Here is a 20,740-nt window from a genome sequence, read left to right on the forward strand (position 1 = left end):
CCATCGTCCCTTGTCCTACCCTCCCCCTCCCCCACCCCCCTGCACCCAAAGCCTCCTCCCCTATCTCTTCATTAAAAGTGTGGACCTCAAATATCCAGGGCCTTTGCTCAAACCTTTCAGTTCTCTCCATACAGGCTGCCACACCGAACCGAAGTTCTGCCGAACAGAAACTTTCCTCTCCCAAGACGTGTCTGACTCCCAAGTATCTCTCCCCGGTTACTCCCTTCTCCGGTATGACAGACCTGAGCCTCGTCCTGGTGGAGGTGTTGCTCTCTTTATCAAAGACTCTATTCCTCACTCTCCATGCACTGCTCTCAATCCCCGACACCCCGAGGAATACCTCTGGCTACGGCTTCCCCTCCACTCCCACCTCATGTTTATATGTGTACTGTATCGTCCACCTAACAGTGATGACTCCATCTACACCTCACTATCTGAAAACATGGACCATCTTCTATCTTCTCACCCAAACTCTCTCTTCCTCTTATGTGGTGACTTCAATTGTTATCATGCCAGTTGGCTCGGTGTGGGTACCTCTCTCACCTGTCATGGCACCTCAGCAAAAGCTTTCTGCGACTCATTGGGACTGACTCAATCGGTCAACTTCCCGACCCGGATCTCAACCAATGGTACTCCATCTCTTCTGGATCTGATTTTGACAAATTTCCCTGACAATATCTGCTGCTCTTCCTCCGTTCTAATCGGTTCTTCTGACCACGTCCTTGTCAAAGTGGACATCTCTCTGGCTGTTATCAGAGAACCACCTCACTGCCGTCAAGTCTGGCATTTCACTCAAGCCGACTGGCAGGGTCTTCAAGCAGCCATCAAACTTACAGACTGGTCTCCTATCACTACTTTCTCAAACATCAACTCATCCTGGGAATTCTTTCAAAGAAACTTGCTCTCCCTCATGCACAGATTTATCCCCTCTCGTGTTCAGTTGTCTTACCCTTCCTCCCGCCCTTGGTTTACTGAAGCTTGTGGCGAGGCAGTTGTCCTGAAACAACTTGCCTTTGCCTCATGGAAAGCAAATCCAACTGAGGGCAATCTCAGTTCCTTCCACAAAGCTCGGAACAAGTGTGTATCTACCCTCTGGAGAGCCAGAAAACAACATCTTTCTAATCTCAAGTCTGAACTCTCAAACCTCTCTCCGTCCTCAAAATCCTGGTGGCGTTTAATCAAATCTGTTTCTGGTATATGTTCCTCCTCCATCCCCTCCCTTACCTCAAAAGGCCGCACTGCTGATACCGCACGTGATAAAGCTGAATGCCTAAACTCGGTGTTTGCAGCTAAATCTTGTGTCCAAAACCCATCGCTTTCTCTACTCACTTTACCCAGTCGCACCCAACTGTCCCTGGAATCTGTGTCCTTTTTTTCTGACAAGGTGGAGAGCTTGCTTTCAAACCTCGACTCAGATTCTGCAACCGGTCCAGACGGCATCAGCCCACGTGTCCTCAAAACCTGCTCTTCTGCTGTTGCTCACCCTCTCTCTCTTCTATTCACCCTCTCATTTGCTCAAGGTCATCTGCCATCTGCTTGGAAATCAGCAAACATTACTGCCCTGCATAAAAAGGTGCAAAAACAGATCCCTGCAACTACAGACCAATCAGCCTTCTCCCAATCATCAGCAAGGTGATGGAATCTATCATCGCTTCAGACATTAAATCCTTCCTCTTCTCCAATGGCTTGATTTCCGATCATCAATTTGGTTTCAGACCAGGTCACTCTACCCTGAATATGCGGCTTCTGCTCTCCCAACAATTGATGGAGGTCCTCAATGCCAGACAGGAAATCCGAGCCGTATCCAAGGACATATCACGTGCTTTTGACACGGTCTGGTACCCTGCCCTACTCACCAAACTCTCTTCCTATGGTATCCAAGGCCATCTCCACTCATGGTTCGCAGACTTCCTCTCCTGTCGCAGTCAACGTGTGGCCCTAAATGGAGTTCTTTCATCCCCTCTTCCTGTCCAGGCTGGAGTTCCTCAAGGTAGCGTTCTGGGCCCTGTTCTTTTTCTGGTTTTCATCAATGATCTCTCGGACTCTCTGGAAAATCCTCTATTTCTTTTTGCCGACGACTCCACCCTCTGCCGTACCATCTGTCATCCCTCAGACCGGCAAGCAACAGCTTCTTTGCTCACTGCAGATCTGGATAAAATCACAAACTGGTCCAACACGTGGAACATGTCTTTCAATCCAGACAAATTTCACACTCTCACTATTTCTCTTCGAAAGGACCTTTTTGAACCCCCCCTCCCATCCACTTTCTCAACAATCCTCTGGAAGAAGTCTTTTCTTTCAAGCTTCTGGGTCTCGCTGTCTGCCATGACCTTTCCTGGGAAAGTCAAATTTCCAACCTCGCTTCCAAAGCCAGTTGCCGACTGGGAATCCTCCTTCGTGCAAAATCCTTCCTCGGCCCTCTTGAGCTCCTGACCACTTACAAAGCTTTTGTCGGTAGCCTGATGGAGTACTGCTCTCCCCTCTGGGCTGGTGCTCCTGCCTCCTAGATTGTATGAGGTGCAGTGGAACACGAGAAGCAAGCGTGCCAGCATCAACTCCGCTTTATTGCGCGACCGGAAGTACATTCCTGCCACCCCTAGCGCTCCTTCCCTCCTCCCCTCGTAAAATACAGCACACTCCTCCCCTCGTAAAATGACAAGTCAAATGATGAAAGGACAATCATAACATGACCACCTGAAACCCATCAACACTCATAATCCTCCAAGTACCGCGGCCGCACTCTGACCCACCTCGGACGGGCAGCGCCGCCAGACAGTCCAGACGCCTCCCGGCTCAGTCGAGGTGACACCCTCGCCGGACTCGCACCATCCGCAATAACAACCGCCCGCGGCCGACCAGCCTGCCCTACGTCCCCGGGAAGGACAGAATCAGGCGAAGACTCCCTGGGCGTCGGCACATCCGGCCCTGGCGATACAACGTCTGGTGCTGGCGACATTACAGGTGGGGGTCCCACATCGTTCGGCCCGGGGGTGTGTGGGAGGGGTGACGCTCGACAGCGATCATGAATTTGGTCCACGTGCCGCTTCCACACTTCTCCACCATCAGTCCGCACCATGCAATTCGCCGGCCCCAGTACCACAGAGACCACAGCCGGCACCCATTTGAAACGGTGGAAATAATCGCGCACCATTACCCGCTGTCCCACATCGAAGCCATGCAGCCGCGTCGGACGCGACACCGCCCCACTCCGCGACCCTCCAGGTCGCAGCAAATCCAGTCTGGACCGCAATGCCCATCCATAGAGACGAATGGCAGGCGAATCACCCGTGACAGGATGAATTGCGTTCCTGTAATGGAGCAAAAAGGCATCGACCACCGTCTGCACAGGTGCAACACCCCCCCCCCCCCCGCGCAAAGCCCGTTTCAACACCTTAACAAACGACTCAGCTTGCCCATTCGTCTCAGGACGATACGGTGCGGACCTTAGATGTTGAATACCATTCTGGCGCATAAACTCATCAAATACACCCGCGATGAACTGCGGACCGTTATCAGAGACCAGGATCTCCGGTAACCCTTTATTAGCAAAGATCGTCCGCAGTTTCTCAACTGTAATGTATGCTGCATTACTACAACCTCCGGCCATTTAGAGAATGCATCAATCACAATCAAAAATATTTTGCCATTAACCGGCCCCGCAAAATCTACATGGACCCTCTGCCAGGCTCTGCCTGGGGTAGGCCATAGTCCCGAAGCTTGACGCAGGTTATCAGCATCTGTTTGGCACGTGGCGCAACGCTTAACCAACTGCTCAATGTCTTTGTCCAACCCCGGCCACCACAACAGGCTACAAGCAAGACTCTTGGTCTTCACGACGCCAAGGTGACTGACATGCAGTTCTTCCAAACACCGCTGCCTTAACTTCGGTGGAATCACCGTCCTCATTCCCCACATAACGCACCGTTGGACCAACGACAGCTCCGATGCATGTGACATGGAAGGTTGAAATGCCGGTGTCGAAGGTAGATCGCTCCAATTCCCCGTAGAAATCGCCTGGATGACACGGGCGAGCACCGGATCATGAGCCGATTCCACCGCGACCTGTCTGGCCGTGACTGGCCCGCTTTGGACCTGGCCCAGCGCGAACACATCGACCCGGTCGGCCAACTTAGACGCAGCTGGACCCTCCGCACACGGCAAGCGTGAGAGCCCGTTGCAGTTAGCATGCTTCTCGGTGCTTCGGAACTGAATATCATAATCGTAAGCACCAAGAAACAGACACCACCACTGTATTCGCACGGCTGCTACCACCGGCACCCCGCGTTCGGGTCTCAGGATGAATTGAAGCGGTTTGTGATCCGTCTGCAAAGTGAAATGCTGCCCCAGCAGGTATTGATGAAACCTCCGCACACCCCAGACGAGGCTGAGAGCCTCGTGCTCGATCTGGGCATATCCCCGCTCTGCTGTGGACAGGGTCCGGGATGTGAAACGAACAGGCCGCTCGGAACCATCGTCCATCCAGTGGGAGAGCACTGCCCCGATGCCATATGCAGAGCTGTTGCATGCCAATAGGAGCGGACACGCAGGCTCGTAGTGCACGAGGACCGTATCCTCTGTGAGCAGCCGCTTGACGCGGTCGAACGACGCCTGGTGTGCAGGCCCCCAAGCCCAGCGCTCGTCCTTCCTGAGCAACCGTGTTAACAGCGTAAGTTGTGAGCTGAGCCCTCGCACGAACCTTTGGTAATACTGGGCCATGCCAATGAACGAGCGCAGCTGCGTCTTGTCGCGAGGCGGTGGCATGTGTTGAATCGCCTCCACCTTCTGAGGACCTTTCAACAGTCCCTCCGGCGTGATGATGTGCCCGAGGTATTCCAAGCGCTGCTTGAAGAACGCGCACTTGTCCCTGTTCAAGTGCAGGCCACACGCTTCTAGCTTTGTCAGCACTTGGGCAATGTTCACAAGGTGCTCGTCCGCCGTTTTCCCCGCAATGAGCACATCATCCAGGTAGGTCTGAGCGGTCAGGCCAATGCAAACCTGATCCATGGCTTTCTGCCACAAGGCTGGGGCCGGAGCAATCCCAAAACAGAGTCGGGTATATCGATAGAGTCCTTGACACGTGTTGATTGTCAAAAGCTCGCTACTCCCAGGATCCATCGCCAGGTGAAAATATGCATCACGTAGGTCTAGCTTTGTGAAGTATCGACTCCCCGCCAATCGTGCATATATTTCATCAATTGACGGCAGTGGATATTGCTCCACGTTGAGCCCCGGGTTAACCGTGGATTTGAAGTCCCCGCACAATCGGACGTCTCCATTCCGTTTCAGCACCGTGACGACCGGGGTGGCCCAATCTGAGTACGACACCTGTTCGATCACTCCACAGGCCTCCAGCCTATCCAGTTCACCCTTGACCTTGTCCCGCAGGGTATACGGCACCAGATGTGGTTTACAAAAACGAGGAACCACCCCCTCCTTCAGGAAGAGATTTGCCTCCATGCCCTTGAGTTTCCCAAGGTCGTCGCAAAACAAACCTTGATGTCTTTGAAGAATCTTCTCCAACTGATCCTCCCACCGGCTCGGCACGGGTTGCACAAGGTGAACTGCGGCCCAGTCTAGCCTGATACGGGCCAGCCAATCTCGGCCGAGGAGAGACGGTCCCCTCCCCTGCACGATGTACACCCGAAGCGTGGCGACCTGGCCTTGGTACCGCACCGACACGTCTGCCATCCCGACTGGCGTTATCTTCTCGCAGGTGTACGTGAACAGCGTGAGGTTGGACATGATAAGCTTCAGGCCGTTGAGTCTACGCGCGGTCTGTTCGCCGATGATCGACACAGCCGCTCCCGTATCGACCTGGAACGTGATCGGCGTTTTGTTCACTTCGACTTCCACCGTCATCGGGCGCGCCGCCGCCGGGCCAATTGAAAACAGGCCCATCAACGGCCGTCGGTTCCGCCCCGGGTCGCCTCGCACATCGCCGTCCATGACCCTAACGGTGGCCGGCGCCCCACGGCACACACGCTTCAGATGACCCACCTTGTGACAATTCAAACACACGCTGCCTTTATACGGGCACGCACGGCGCAGGTGTCGACCTCTGCATCCCAAACACGTCCGCGGGGCCAATTCACCGCACGTGCAGCCGCGCTGCGACGTCCGACGCGCACCGAAGGTCGAGCGTGCGTCCCGGGGTGCTCGCGACCCCGCGTGGCCGGTGATGGCTCGAACATCCCCGCGAGTTTGTTCGACCGCTGTAGCCGTGCTGACCGCCGAGTCGAATGTAATGGCTTCACCCTTCAGCCGTAGAACCGCTGAAACCATCTTCGCATCTTGTAAACCAGCAATAAAATGATCTCTGAGCCCCGCTAGACGCTCCCCCGCCGCGAACTTGCAGGCCACGGAAGAATGCTTAACCCGCGCCACGAAATCAGCGACTCGTTCCTCTGCCCCTTTCGAGGGGTGATCGAACTGGTATCGAGCGAGCTGTAATGACTTCTCCGGCGCCATGTGTGCTTTCATCTTCTCCACAATGTCCCGAAACGACAGCCCGTCATCACGGGGCTTGTCCGGCGCCACCAAATCACTCAGTAGTCGATAATGCTCCACCGAAAGCGAAGCGAGCAAGATCGACTTCTGTTTGCTCTCGTCGACCACATCATTCGTGTGGAAATAGCATCCCAATTGCTCCGAAAACAATTCGAAGTCGTCTCCGACGAAAACGGGCACATGTCCGTTTTCAATCATCCTCGTCAGCCAACTAGAGTGTACGAGGTGCATTGGAACATGAGAAGCAAGCGTGCCAGCAACAACTCCGCTTTATTGCGTGACCAGAAGTACATTCCTGCCACCCCTAGTGGGCGAGGCATGATATACGAAAACCCAATCACGTGATACAGCACACCTCCCACCTTTCTCGGCTTCACGCTGTCGAAACCAGGGCATTTAGGATCATCAGCATCTCCCGCAATGAAGCTGAGTCTTTGGGCCTCTCACTCAATCACCGCAGGTTGGTCGGTGGTGTTTGTCTTCTACCGTCTCCTCTCCAGCCTTGCCCCCCCCTCTGCGATTTGTCCCCACCACATTTCTACAGTGCGCTCAAGGTCCGCTAACAACCCCCTTCTGGTAAAACTACCAAAATCACGAATGACTGCTCACCTTCATTCTTTCATTCCTCTTTTTTCCCACATTTGGAATAAACTCCCTCACTCTATTCTTTCCCATTCTTCCCACCCTTGGCTTTCAAAACAGCTGTTCACTACCACCTCTTATCACCCCACCCCACCATCCAAATCCTCGATCTTTTCTACCCCCGATAATCCACCAAAGCCCACTTCCTTCAATTCCCCTGCTTTCCTTCCTGAAAGTCCCTGTGATGTCCATCTTCTCTTCCCCATGTTCCCGTCCCATCCCTCTCCCTTCCACAGATCTCCTAATGTCTCTGTTCCCCACTGTTTTGTCCCTCCCACTCCCACCCCTCTTGTCTCATGTCCCCATGGTGTGTGTTGTGTGTTAGCTATCATACGAGCCTCAACAAGGTATACAAAAAAAGAACATCCTGTTATCGACACCTGACTTTGACCTCATGTTTCATTAACATAGTACATTGTGCTTCAGCTCACCGACGTCCATTACTATGGGATTGGGAGTAGGAGGGTCCCATGGTTGGGTTACAGCCGGGCCCAACACACCCATAATTAATCCATCCCTGAATGGTGAGTAATCCACCGTGGAGAGAAGGGAAGCTGACGTTTCGAGCCTTACCCTTCGTCGGAGCTCCGCTCCTCTTCTCTCCACGATGGATCAATCACCATTTGAGGCATTTTATTTCCTCCTTCTTTTGACTTGTTTTTCTGCCCACGCACATCACTAATTTTGTGTTGAGATGAGCGATTACATTCTTTCTTACAGGATTTTCTTTTTAAAATTTATTATTTACTTTTTACTTTCACTCACATATATGCCTGCTTTATCCAACTCCCTTCCCCAACTCTTATCCTTAATTCTCTTTTCAAAATCGACCCCATTATCTTCATTTATTATTTTATTTTGCACACGTCCTCCCAAAGTATGCGTATCTAAAAAAAAAAGACAAATGACGTGCTAACCCAAAAGTGATCATGAATTTGTTCCAGGTGGAGTCTCGTTGTTCCTGCGGTCTGTGCTGCGAAGCCAAATGCAAGACCTTTTCCCCCCCTGCCAGTAATGCCATCCTAATCTTGATCCAAGACTATGCTCGTTTTCTATTTGAAGTATTTTTCCATCATAAATTACCATTTATGGAAAGATTTGCATGAATAACCACTCGAGGAATATGTGCACGAACTCGAAAATAAATAAGAAGAATGTGATTAAAAACCGTTGAACCTGCTCCTCCACACAGGCCTTTATGATTGCCTTTGTAATCTTTGCGTATTTGTGCAGCACCAATATTTGTCATGAGCTCATGTAACTAAAGTCTCTTTCTATATCAAGGTGCTGCACTTTGAAGACCAGAGTGGTGATACACTGCACAAGAGCTATCTCCAACTACACGATGTTGTGAATGCTCAACATGCGAAATACGCTCTACACATGGCCAATCGCCTGTATGGACACGAGGCCTTCACTTTCCAAAAGGTACGACGGTAGAGGGCATGCCATGTCTCCTGGTGTGTTAAGAGTGTTTAGTGATCCTGAAGTTACTGAGAGGGCTTTCCCTCATCTTCATTTATCTCCCAAATAACTTCCTCCATTATCGCAAGACTTCATTCATCCATTACCCTTCGGACCACAACTGGGCCTTTGCATAATAGACTAGTTGTGGTAAGAAGAGGAATGAAAGATCATTTGAACATTTGTGATTCTCAATTATTGATTTAATGAATCAATTTTAAAACTCATTCTGGAAGTAACATGCATTAGGTGATGCCAGCAATCAGACCAGAAATGCATAATTAAGGATAATGTGCTCTGTTTTAGTCCAGGTTGTGAACTCTAAGTGGCTCAAGTTAATTCAAGCCTTTTCGTGAAAGATTTTTGGCAATTTTCACTCGATAAACTACAGATTGTCACGATTCACAAAGTTGTTCCTCATTATGAACCATATACTGTTCTTGGCACCTGCAGGACTTCTTGGAAACCACCCTCAAGCTTTATCGGGCAGAGCTGACACCTGTGGACTTTGTGAAAGCACCGGAGGATTCCCGACTGAAGATCAATAACTGGGTTTTAGAGCAGACAGCTGGTAGGAAATCAATTAACCACTTTTAGAAAATAAATGGTTATTGGGGGGAACAAACAAACAAATAAATAAGACAAGCCGGGAGGCGACATGGGTGGTCGCTATATAATTGCATACTTGTCATACAGTTTTTGATGGATCGGGCTGAAATTTTTTGACAGAGGTTGATTATAGTGCGCATAAAAGCGCGGAAGCCGATTTTTGATTTTCGAAAAAAAAAAAATTTCGGATTTTTTTTTTTCAAAAATTTCAAATTCCTGTGCGAGGCAACGGTGGCGTCCATAGCAACGGTGCTCAAAAGCATACTACTCGATCCTGGTATGAACCTACCAGTCAAGTTTCATCAAAATCGGTTGACTCCTCTGTCCTCCAGAGCTGTCCATTACAAACAAACAGACGGAAAACCTGAGAATAAGGGTAGTCCAGCGACCACCCAAAAGACGTCATGTGGATAACACGACTTGCGAAATCCCTCAAACAAATTTGCCCATAAAAATAGTTGGTGGTTGGATTCAGTGACCTGATATGCAAATCCTCTTCAAATATCAACTCGATCAGATGAAAATTGAGGATTTTAGAAAGTCACCAAAGTTGACCTTTGGCCTATGTTGACCTTTTCACCTCAAAATTAATAGGCTTCTTCCTTGTTTGTGATAAACTTCACCATTTCATGAATTTTTGTGAAGATCGGTTGAAAATTGTGACCTGTAGGCGATAGACAGACAGACAGAATCACATACCAGACCAATCACTATACTTGTGGATCTTCAATTTCACAAGGAATGAACATGCACATTAAAAAAAAAAGATCATTGCAGTAAACTTCTGTGAAAATGTTATTGCAGTAATTCCAGGCTGGAATAGTCATGTACAAGATGGTTGTGCTGTACAAAAGGATGAGAGTCCTCTTTGCTTCCTGCATCTGGACTTCAAAGGACTGAAGTCTTTCAGCAAGCTGTAGATTGACACTCGTTACAAAATGGGGTCACATTTGGTTCATGTAACTCTTAATTACTGAAATGTAATTGTGCAACACCAGCTTACCGCCAACAACTTATGTCGAAAAACTAGCTACACCATACATCAAGAGTTAGAAAAGTTCCACAAGTGTTAGCATACACAATCCCACCAAAACTTATGGGACACCCCCATGCTATTTGAGAATTACCCATGTGTGCATTGTGATGGCGTAAATGAATATCAACAAAAACATTACGAAGAGTCAGAAATTGTCCGATAACTCCATTTCAGCACTTCATGCTTCCCACAGGAAGGAGTAATTACGAGGAAGGATAAATCAGCCATCAGAATTCCCATCTCTGTCAAAATGATTTCAATCATTCTGGCTATTCCACATGATCAACACCATTAGACAGTAACTGTGACTTTGGCGAATTTCCGAGTTATTCATGTCGAGAAAGCCGTGGCTTGCGTTTGTGAACCCTGAAGTGGCATCAGAGCTGCCATTTTGGAACTCCCAAAAGCACAAATTCATGAAGATTCTACATGCGGAACGGAAAACTTCCACCTTTAATGCAGGACTGTTGGAGTGTTTTCATACTTTAGATTTATGTAAAATCGAGGGATTACAAAGAGGAGGGATTTACAATAACAACCACCTTGCCTGACCACCGAATTGCACCACCAACGGAACTATTGGAAGAATAACCATCCATCTTCTGCATCCCAAGTTCAGTGTTGTAGTGTGGCATGGCCTGGCCAGGGTTACTTTTTATACGCCCGATATATATATATATATATATATATATGTACATATCTATATATATATATCTATATATATATATACATATATATGTACATATATACATATATATGTACATATATATGTACATATATATGTACATATATATGTACATATATATATATATGTACATATATATATATATGTACATATATATATATATATATATATATATATATATATATATATATATATATATATATATATATATATATATATATATATATATATATATATATATATATATATATATATATATATCGGGGCGTATTATGTGATACCCGTCGTCTGCCCGTTCCTGTCCGCACTCTAACTCCCAAAATTTTCAACTTTCACGTTTCATATTTGGGACATATCGGACATGGTACACCCTGTGGAGATGGTGTGTCGCTACAAACGTTCGTCAACAAAAGTGGTTGCCATGGCAACCAGGATGCTGTTTTCTATGGAGTAGCACAATTCTGTATATACCTTCTTGTTAATAATGTGGCAGTGAGGTGTTTTTAATACCATGGCAGTGAGGTGTTTTTAATACCATGGCAGTGAGGTGTTTTTAATACCATGGCAGTGAGGTGTTTTTAATACCATGGCAGTGAGGTGTTTTTAATACCATGGCAGTGAGGTGTTTTTAATACCATGGCAGTGAGGTGTTTTTAATACCATGGCAGTGAGGTGTTTTTAATCATGTGGCAGTGAGGTGTTTTTAATACCATGGCAGTGAGGTGTTTTTAATACCATGGCAGTGAGGTGTTTTTAATCATGTGTCGGTGAGATGTTTTTAATCATGTATCGGTGAGATGTTTTTAATCATGTATCGGTGAGATGTTTTTAATCATGTATCAGTGAGATGTTTTTAATCATGTATCAGTGAGGTGTTTTTAATAATGTATCAGTGAGATGTTTTTAATCATGTATCAGTGAGGTGTTTTTAATAATGTATCAGTGAGGTGTTTTTAATAATGTATCAGTGAGATGTTTTTAATCATGTATCGGTGAGATGTTTTTAATCATGTATCGGTGAGATGTTTTTAATCATGTATCGGTGAGATGTTTTTAATCATGTATCGGTGAGATGTTTTTAATCATGTATCGGTGAGATGTTTTTAATCATGTATCAGTGAGGTGTTTTTTTAATAATGTATCAGTGAGGTGTTTTTTTAATAATGTACCAGTGAGGTGTTTTTAATCATGTATCAGTGAGGTGTTTTTTTAATAATGTATCAGTGAGGTGTTTTTTAAATCATGTATCAGTGAGGTGTTTTTAATCATGTATCAGTGAGGTGTTTTTAATCATGTATCAGTGAGGTGTTTTTTTTAATCATGTATCAGTGAGATGTTTTTAATCATGTATCAGTGAGGTGTTTTTTAAATCATGCATCAGTGAGGTGTTTTTTAAATCATGTATCAGTGAGGTGTTTTTTAAATCATGTATCAGTGAGGTGTTTTTAATCATGTATCAGTGAGGTGTTTTTAATCATGTATCGGTGAGGTGTTTTTTTAATCATGTATCAGTGAAATGTTTTTAATCATGTATCAGTGAGATGTTTTTAATCATGAGGTGTTTTTAATAATGTATCAGTGAGATGTTTTTAATCATGTATTAGTGAGGTGTTTTTTAATAATATATTGGTGAGATGTTTTGAATAATGTATCAGTGAGGTGTTTTTATACATGTATCAGTGAGATGTTTTTAATCATGTATTAGTGAGATGTTTTTAATAATGAATTCGTGAGGTGTTTTTAATCATGTGTCGGTGAGGTGTTTTAATCATGTATTAGTGAGGTGTTTTTAATGTATTCGTGAGGTGTTTTTAATAATGTATTCGTGAGGTTTTTTAAAAAATATATCGGTGAGATGTTTTTAATAATGTGTCGGTGAGGTGTTTTAAATAATGTATCAGTGAGATGTTTTTAATCATGTATTAGTGAGATGTTTTTAATAATGTATTCATGAGGTGTTTTTAATCATGTGTCGGTGAGGTGTTTTAATCATGTATTAGTGAGGTGTTTTTAATAATGTATTCGTGAGGTGTTTTTAATAATGTATTCGTGAGGTTTTTTAAAAAATATATCGGTGAGATGTTTTTAATAATGTGTCGGTGAGGTGTTTTTAATAATGTATCAGTGAGATGTTTTTAATCATGAGGTGTTTTTAATAATGTATCAGTGAGATGTTTTTAATCATGTGTTAGTGAGGTGTTTTTAATAATGTATTCGTGAGGTGTTTTTAATAATATATCGGTGAGATGTTTTTAATAATGTATCAGTGAGGTGTTTTTATACATGTATCAGTGAGATGTTTTTAATCATGTGTCGGTGAGGTGTTTTTAATAATGTATCGGTGAGGTGTTTTTAATCATGTATCAGTGAGGTGTTTTTAATCATGTGTCAGTGAGGTGTTTTTAATCATGTATCAGTGAGATGTTTTTAATAATGTATCGGTGAGGTGTTTTTAATAATGTATCGGTGAGGTGTTTTTAATAATGTATCTGTGAGGTGTTTTTAATCATGTATTGATGAGATGTTTTTAATCATGAGGTGTTTTTAATCATGTATTAGTGAGGTGTTTTTAATCATGAGGTGTTTTTAATAATGAGGTGTTTTTAATAATGTATCAGTGAGATGTTTTTAATCATGAGGTGTTTTTAATAATGTATCAGTGAGGTGTTTTTAATAATGTATCAGTGAGATGTTTTTAATCATGTATCAGTGAGGTGTTTTTTAAATCATGTATCGGTGAGGTGTTTTTTAAATCATGTATCAGTGAGGTGTTTTTAATCATGTATCAGTGAGATGTTTTTAATCATGTATCAGTGAGGTGTTTTTAATCATGTATCAGTGAGGTGTTTTTAATCATGTATCGGTGAGGTATTTTTTTTAATCATGTATCAGTGAGATGTTTTTAATCATGTGTCAGTGAGGTGTTTTTAATCATGTGTCAGTGAGGTGTTTTTAATCATGTATCGGTGAGGTATTTTTTTTAATCATGTATCAGTGAGGTGTTTTTAATCATGTGTCAGTGAGGTGTTTTTAATCATGTATCAGTGAGATGTTTTTAATAATGTATAGGTGAGGTGTTTTTAATAATGTATCGGTGAGGTGTTTTTAATAATGTATCTGTGAGGTGTTTTTAATAATGTATCAGTGAGGTCTTTTTAATAATGTATCTGTGAGGTGTTTTTAATAATGTATATGTGAGGTGTTTTTAATGTGTCGATGAGGTGTTTTTAATAATGTATCGGTGAGGTGTTTTTAATAATGTATATGTGAGGTGTTTTTAATAATGTATATGTGAGGTGTTTTTAATAATGTATCTGTGAGGTGTTTTTAATAATGTATCTGTGAGGTGTTTTTAATAATGTATATGTGAGGTGTTTTTAATGTATCGGTGAGATATTTTTAATCATGTATCGGTGAGGTGTTTTTAATAATGTATCGGTGAGGTGTTTTAATCATGTATCGGTGAGGTGTTTTTAATCATTTATCGGTGAGGTGTTTTTAATCATGTATCGGTGAGATGTTTTTAATAATGTATCAGTGAGGTATTTTTAATAACGTATCAGTGAGGTGTTTTTAATCATGTATCGGTGAGGTGTTTTTAATAATGTATCGGTGAGGTGTTTTTATACATGTATCAGTGAGATGTTTTTAATCATGTGTCGGTGAGGTGTTTTTAATAATGTATCGGTGAGGTGTTTTTAATAATATATCGGTGAGGTGTTTTTATACATGTATCAGTGAGGTGTTTTTAATCATGTATTAGTGAGGTGTTTTTAATCATGTATTGATGAGATATTTTCATACATGTATCAGTGAGATGTTTTTATACATGTGTCGGTGAGGTGTTTTTAATAATGTCGGTGAGGTATTTTTAATCACGTATCAGTGAGGTGTTTTTAATAATGTATAGGTGAGGTGTTTTTATACATGTATCGGTGAGGTGTTTTTATACATGTATCAGTGAGGTGTTTTTATACATGTATCAGTGAGGTGTTTTTAATCATGTATTAGTGAGGTGTTTTTAATAATGCATTAGTGAGATGTTTTTAATCATGAGGTGTTTTTAATCATGTATTAGTGAGGTGTTTTTAATCATGTATTGGTGAGATGTTTTTAATCATGAGGTGTTTTTAATAATGTATCAGTGAGATGTTTTTAATCATGAGGTGTTTTTAATAATGTATCAGTGAGATGTTTTTAATCATGTATTAGTGAGGTGTTTTTTAATAATATATTGGTGAGATGTTTTGAATAATGTATCAGTGAGGTGTTTTTATACATGTATCAGTGAGATGTTTTTAATCATGTATTAGTGAGATGTTTTTAATAATGTATTCGTGAGGTGTTTTTAATCATGTGTCGGTGAGGTGTTTTAATCATGTATTAGTGAGGTGTTTTTAATAATGTATTCGTGAGGTGTTTTTAATAATGTATTCGTGAGGTGTTTTTAATAATGTATTCGTGAGGTTTTAAAAAAAATATATCGGTGAGATGTTTTTAATAATGTGTCGGTGAGGTGTTTTTAATAATGTATCAGTGAGATGTTTTTAATCATGTATTAGTGAGATGTTTTTAATAATGTATTCGTGAGGTGTTTTTAATCATGTGTCGGTGAGGTGTTTTAATCATGTATTAGTGAGGTGTTTTTAATAATGTATTCGTGAGGTGTTTTTAATAATGTATTCGTGAGGTTTTTTAAAAAATATATCGGTGAGATGTTTTTAATAATGTGTCGGTGAGGTGTTTTTAATAATGTATCAGTGAGATGTTTTTAATCATGAGGTGTTTTTAATAATGTATCAGTGAGATGTTTTTAATCATGTATTAGTGAGGTGTTTTTAATAATGTATTCGTGAGGTGTTTTTAATAATATATCGGTGAGATGTTTTTAATAATGTATCAGTGAGGTGTTTTTATACATGTATCAGTGAGATGTTTTTAATCATGTGTCGGTGAGGTGTTTTTAATAATGTATCGGTGAGGTGTTTTTAATCATGTATCAGTGAGGTGTTTTAATCATGTGTCAGTGAGATGTTTTTAATCATGTATCAGTGCGATGTTTTTACTAATGTATCGGTGAGGTGTTTTTAATAATGTATCGGTGAGGTGTTTTTAATAATGTATCTGTGAGGTGTTTTTAATCATGTATTGATGAGATGTTTTTAATCATGAGGTGTTTTTAATCATGTATTAGTGAGGTGTTTTTAATCATGTATTGATGAGATGTTTTTAATCATGAGGTGTTTTTAATAATGTATCAGTGAGATGTTTTTAATCATGAGGTGTTTTTAATAATGTATCAGTGAGGTGTTTTTAATAATGTATCAGTGAGGTGTTTTTAATAATGTATCAGTGAGATGTTTTTAATCATGTATCAGTGAGGTGTTTTTTAAATCATGTATCGGTGAGGTGTTTTTTAAATCATGTATCAGTGAGGTGTTTTTAATCATGTATCAGTGAGATGTTTTTAATCATGTATCAGTGAGGTGTTTTTAATCATGTATCAGTGAGGTGTTTTTAATCATGTATCGGTGAGGTGTTTTTTTTAATCATGTATCAGTGAGGTGTTTTTAATCATGTATCAGTGAGGTGTTTTTAATCATGTATCAGTGAGATGTTTTTAATCATCTATCAGTGAGGTGTTTTTAATCATTTATCAGTGAGGTGTTTTTAATCATGTATCGGTGAGGTATTTTTTTTAATCATGTATCAGTGAGATGTTTTTAATCATGTATCAGTGAGGTGTTTTTAATCATGTATCAGTGAGGTGTTTTTAATCATGTGTCAGTGAGGTGTTTTTAATCATGTATCAGTGAGATGTTTTTAAGAATGTATAGGTGAGGTGTTTTTAATAATGTATCGGTGAGGTGTTTTTAATAATGTATCTGTGAGGTGTTTTTAATAATGTATCGGTGAGGTCTTTTTAATAATGTATCTGTGAGGTGTTTTTAATAATGTATATGTGAGGTGTTTTTAATGTGTCGGTGAGGTGTTTTTAATAATGTATCGGTGAGGTGTTTTTAATAATGTATATGTGAGGTGTTTTTAATGTATCGGTGAGATATTTTTAATCATGTATCGGTGAGGTGTTTTTAATAATGTATCAGTGAGGTGTTTTAATCATGTATCGGTGAGGTGTTTTTAATCATTTATCGGTGAGGTGTTTTTAATCATGTATCGGTGAGGTGTTTTTAATCATTTATCGGTGAGGTGTTTTTAATCATGTATCGGTGAGGTGTTTTTAATAATGTATCGGTGAGGTGTTTTTATACATGTATCAGTGAGATGTTTTTATACATGTATCAGTGAGATGTTTTTAATCATGTGTCGGTGAGGTGTTTTTAATAATGTATCGGTGAGGTGTTTTTAATAATATATCGGTGAGGTGTTTTTATACATGTATCAGTGAGGTGTTTTTAATCATGTATTTGTGAGGTGTTTTTAATCATGTATTGATGAGATGTTTTTATACATGTATCAGTGAGATGTTTTTATACATGTGTCGGTGAGGTGTTTTTAATAATGTCGGTGAGATGTTTTTCATCATGTATCGGTGAGGTGTTTTTAATCATGTGTCGGTGAGGTGTTTTTAATAATGTATCAGTGAGGTGTTTTTAATCATGTATTGGCGAGGTGTTTTTAATCATTTATCGGTGAGGTGTTTTTAATAATGTATCAGTGAGGTATTTTTAATAACGTATCGGTGATGTGTTTTTAATCATGTATCGGTGAGGTGTTTTTAATAATGTTTCGGTGAGGTGTTTTTATACATGTATCGGTGAGGTGTTTTTATACATGTATCAGTGAGGTGTTTTTAATGTATTAGTGAGATGTTTTTAATCATGAGGTGTTTTTAATCATGTATTAGTGAGGTGTTTTTAATCATGTATTGGTGAGATGTTTTTAATCATGTGGTGTTTTTAATAATGTATCAGTGAGATGTTTTTAATCATGAGGTGTTTTTAATAATGTATCAGTGAGATGTTTTGAATAATGTATCAGTGAGGTGTTTTTATACATGTATCAGTGAGATGTTTTTAATCATGTATTAGTGAGATGTTTTTAATAATGTATTCGTGAGGTGTTTTTAATCATGTGTCGGTGAGGTGTTTTAATCATGTATTAGTGAGGTGTTTTTAATAATGTATTCGTGAGGTTTTTAAAAAAATATATCGGCGAGATGTTTTTAATAATGTCGGTGAGGTGTTTTTATACATGTATCAGTGAGATGTTTTTAATCATGAGGTGTTTTTAATAATGTATCAGTGAGATGTTTTTAATCATGTATTAGTGAGGTGTTTTTAATAATGTATTCGTGAGGTGTTTTTAATAATGTACCAGTGAGATGTTTTTAATAATGTATCAGTGAGGTGTTTTTAATAATGTATCGGTGAGATGTTTTTAATCATGTATCGGTGAGGTGTTTTTAATCATGTATCGGTGAGGTGTTTTTAATCATGTATGAGTGAGGTGTTTTTAATCAAGTATCAGTGAGGTCTTTTTAATCATGTGTCGGTGAGGTGTTTTTAATGTGTCGGTGAGGTGTTTTTAATCATGTGTCGGTGAGGTGTTTTTAATAATGTCGGTGAGATGTTTTTCATCATGTATCGGTGAGGTGTTTTTAGTCATGTGTCGGTGAGGTATTTTTAATCATGTTGCTGAGAGATGTTTCTTCATAATGTGCTGGGAGGTGTTTTTAATACCATGGCAGTGAGGTGTTTTTAATACCATGGCAGTGAGGTGTTTTTATTACCATGGCAGTGAGGTGTTTTTAATCATGTATTAGTGAGGTGTTTTTAATCGTGTATTAGTGAGGTTTTTTTAATCATGTATCAGTGAGGTGTTTTTAATACAATGGCAGTGAGGTGTTTTTAATCATGTATTATTGAGGTGTTTTTAATCGTGTATTAGTGAGGTGTTTTTAATCGTGTATTAGTGAGGTGTTTTTAATCATTTATCAGTGAGGTGTTTTTAATCATGTTTCAGTGAGGTGTTTTTAATCATGTATCAGTGAGGTGTTTTTAATCATGTATCAGTGAGGTGTTTTTAATCATGTATCAGTGAGTTGTTTTTAATACCATGGCAGTGAGGTGGAGTTTTCAACTTTCACGTTTTATATTTGGTACATACAGTAGGTGCAGAATGTGGAGACGGTGTGTCTCGGCATACGTTTGTCATCTCTAGTGGTTGCCATGGCAACCAGGATGCTGTTTTCCAAGTAGTTGCACAATTCTGTATATACCTTCTTGTTCAGGCGTATATTGCGCTCTTGTTCTTATTTAAATTAATCTCAGTTTTTCTGCAATTATTTTTTGTAAAATCCATGTGATGTTGCAGGACTCAAACTTTCATTTTGGGAACGCAGTTTCATACTTGTTAGAATACCATTTAAATGGGAAATCAAACCTTTTATGTGAATATTTGATGTTATCGATGATTGGGAATAGTTTTTGAATACTGTATAATAATTTTAGTTCATTCATCACTGATGATGTCTGTATGTTAAGATGGAGACATCATTTCATTCCTGAAAACAATGTGGAACTGCAGTTCTGAAAACATCTTTCTTTCCCTTGTAGGGAAAATAAAAGACCTCCTCGCGAAGAATGTTATCAATTCCATGACACGGATGGTCCTTGTGAATGCCATCTATTTCAAGGGGAACTGGGAAAAGAAGTTTAACACACAGGCAACGCATGAAGCAGATTTCTTTCTGAATAAGGTTTGACCTCGCATTGTTTAAAAATTAAAACACCATTTTTACCCCTTACACGGGAATTGAAAAACAGGGTTAACCAATGAGAACACGACTGTCTGTCTGTCCAAAATATCAGGTTATGATTGAGGAACGACTCAATTTCAATTGAATGTTATATTTACCTCTGCCACCGAAGGTGGATGGAGGTTATGTTTTTACCCCTGTCTGTCTGTCTGTCTGTCAATTTGTGAACAAAATATCTCAAAGTTGTGGATGGATTTGGAAGAAATTTTGTGGAGAGCTTGGGTATGTTACAAGGATGAAATGAATAATTTTGGTGAAGATCCAGATCTGGATCTGCGAATTATTTGTGCTTTTTTCACCATTTGGAGATAAAGTCAAAAAAAACATAAAGCAGGATATCTCAAAAAGTTATAGACGGATTCAGATGAAACTTGGTGGGTGAGTTGGTTAATTGACAAAAACAAGCTCATTAAATTTTAGTTCCGGTCCTTATCCAGATCCAGCCTATCAGTGGGATACAAAACGTAATCTCATCAGCCTGGTGGAGGTATGCTCTTTACCGACTGCCCTCATTTGAACAGTAATCAGAACATGAATCATCGAACAATAGCCTTCAGTTTAGCCGTACTTTGGCTCTGAATTTGACAAATTGTACGGAATGTCGTCCCGATCATGCATGCACAAAGAGTATTCTGGAATGGCCTTAGTGTCCAGATTCTTTGAATAACGAATGATCCAGGCAGTTTAACCAACACTTGCAGAGCTTTAAATCCCTTTTTCTTTATTAGAAACACTTCAAGCGTGATGGTAAAAACCATGCCTTTTCTACCGATGACCACATGTCCCGCCAGACAGGGCAGCGCCGCTGTCGCCCTCTTGCAGTGGAAGTTATGTAACACATGGGCAGAACATATGTATGCATGAGGCAAAACATGAATATGAATGAGGCAAGGCACATCAAACATAATACACATTTTGCATTCAAACTTGGTTACATCACAAGGAGTGATTTTTAAATTATATTACTTTGGCTGCTTGTCTGGCGGACAAAGAAAATTGAAAATCATTCCAAACA

At 41.1% G+C, this 20,740-nt stretch overlaps 1 protein-coding gene across 1 annotated transcript in view; it reads left to right on the top strand.

Moving 5' to 3' along the window:
* The window catches only part of LOC147021424 (leukocyte elastase inhibitor-like), a 28,388-nt gene that overhangs the window by 3,723 nt on the left and 3,925 nt on the right, over nt 1-20,740 (top strand). The window contains exons 2-4 of the mRNA XM_085891349.1: nt 8,434-8,577; nt 9,067-9,184; nt 19,523-19,665. Coding sequence (XP_085747475.1) covers nt 8,434-8,577; nt 9,067-9,184; nt 19,523-19,665 — 405 coding nt within the window. The remainder of the gene's footprint in view (nt 1-8,433; nt 8,578-9,066; nt 9,185-19,522; nt 19,666-20,740) is intronic.

Source organism: Eptatretus burgeri, chromosome 8, assembly GCF_056783735.1.
Source record: "Eptatretus burgeri isolate ZD-2024b chromosome 8, Ebu_testis_v1, whole genome shotgun sequence".
Taxonomy (NCBI): domain Eukaryota; kingdom Metazoa; phylum Chordata; class Myxini; order Myxiniformes; family Myxinidae; genus Eptatretus; species Eptatretus burgeri.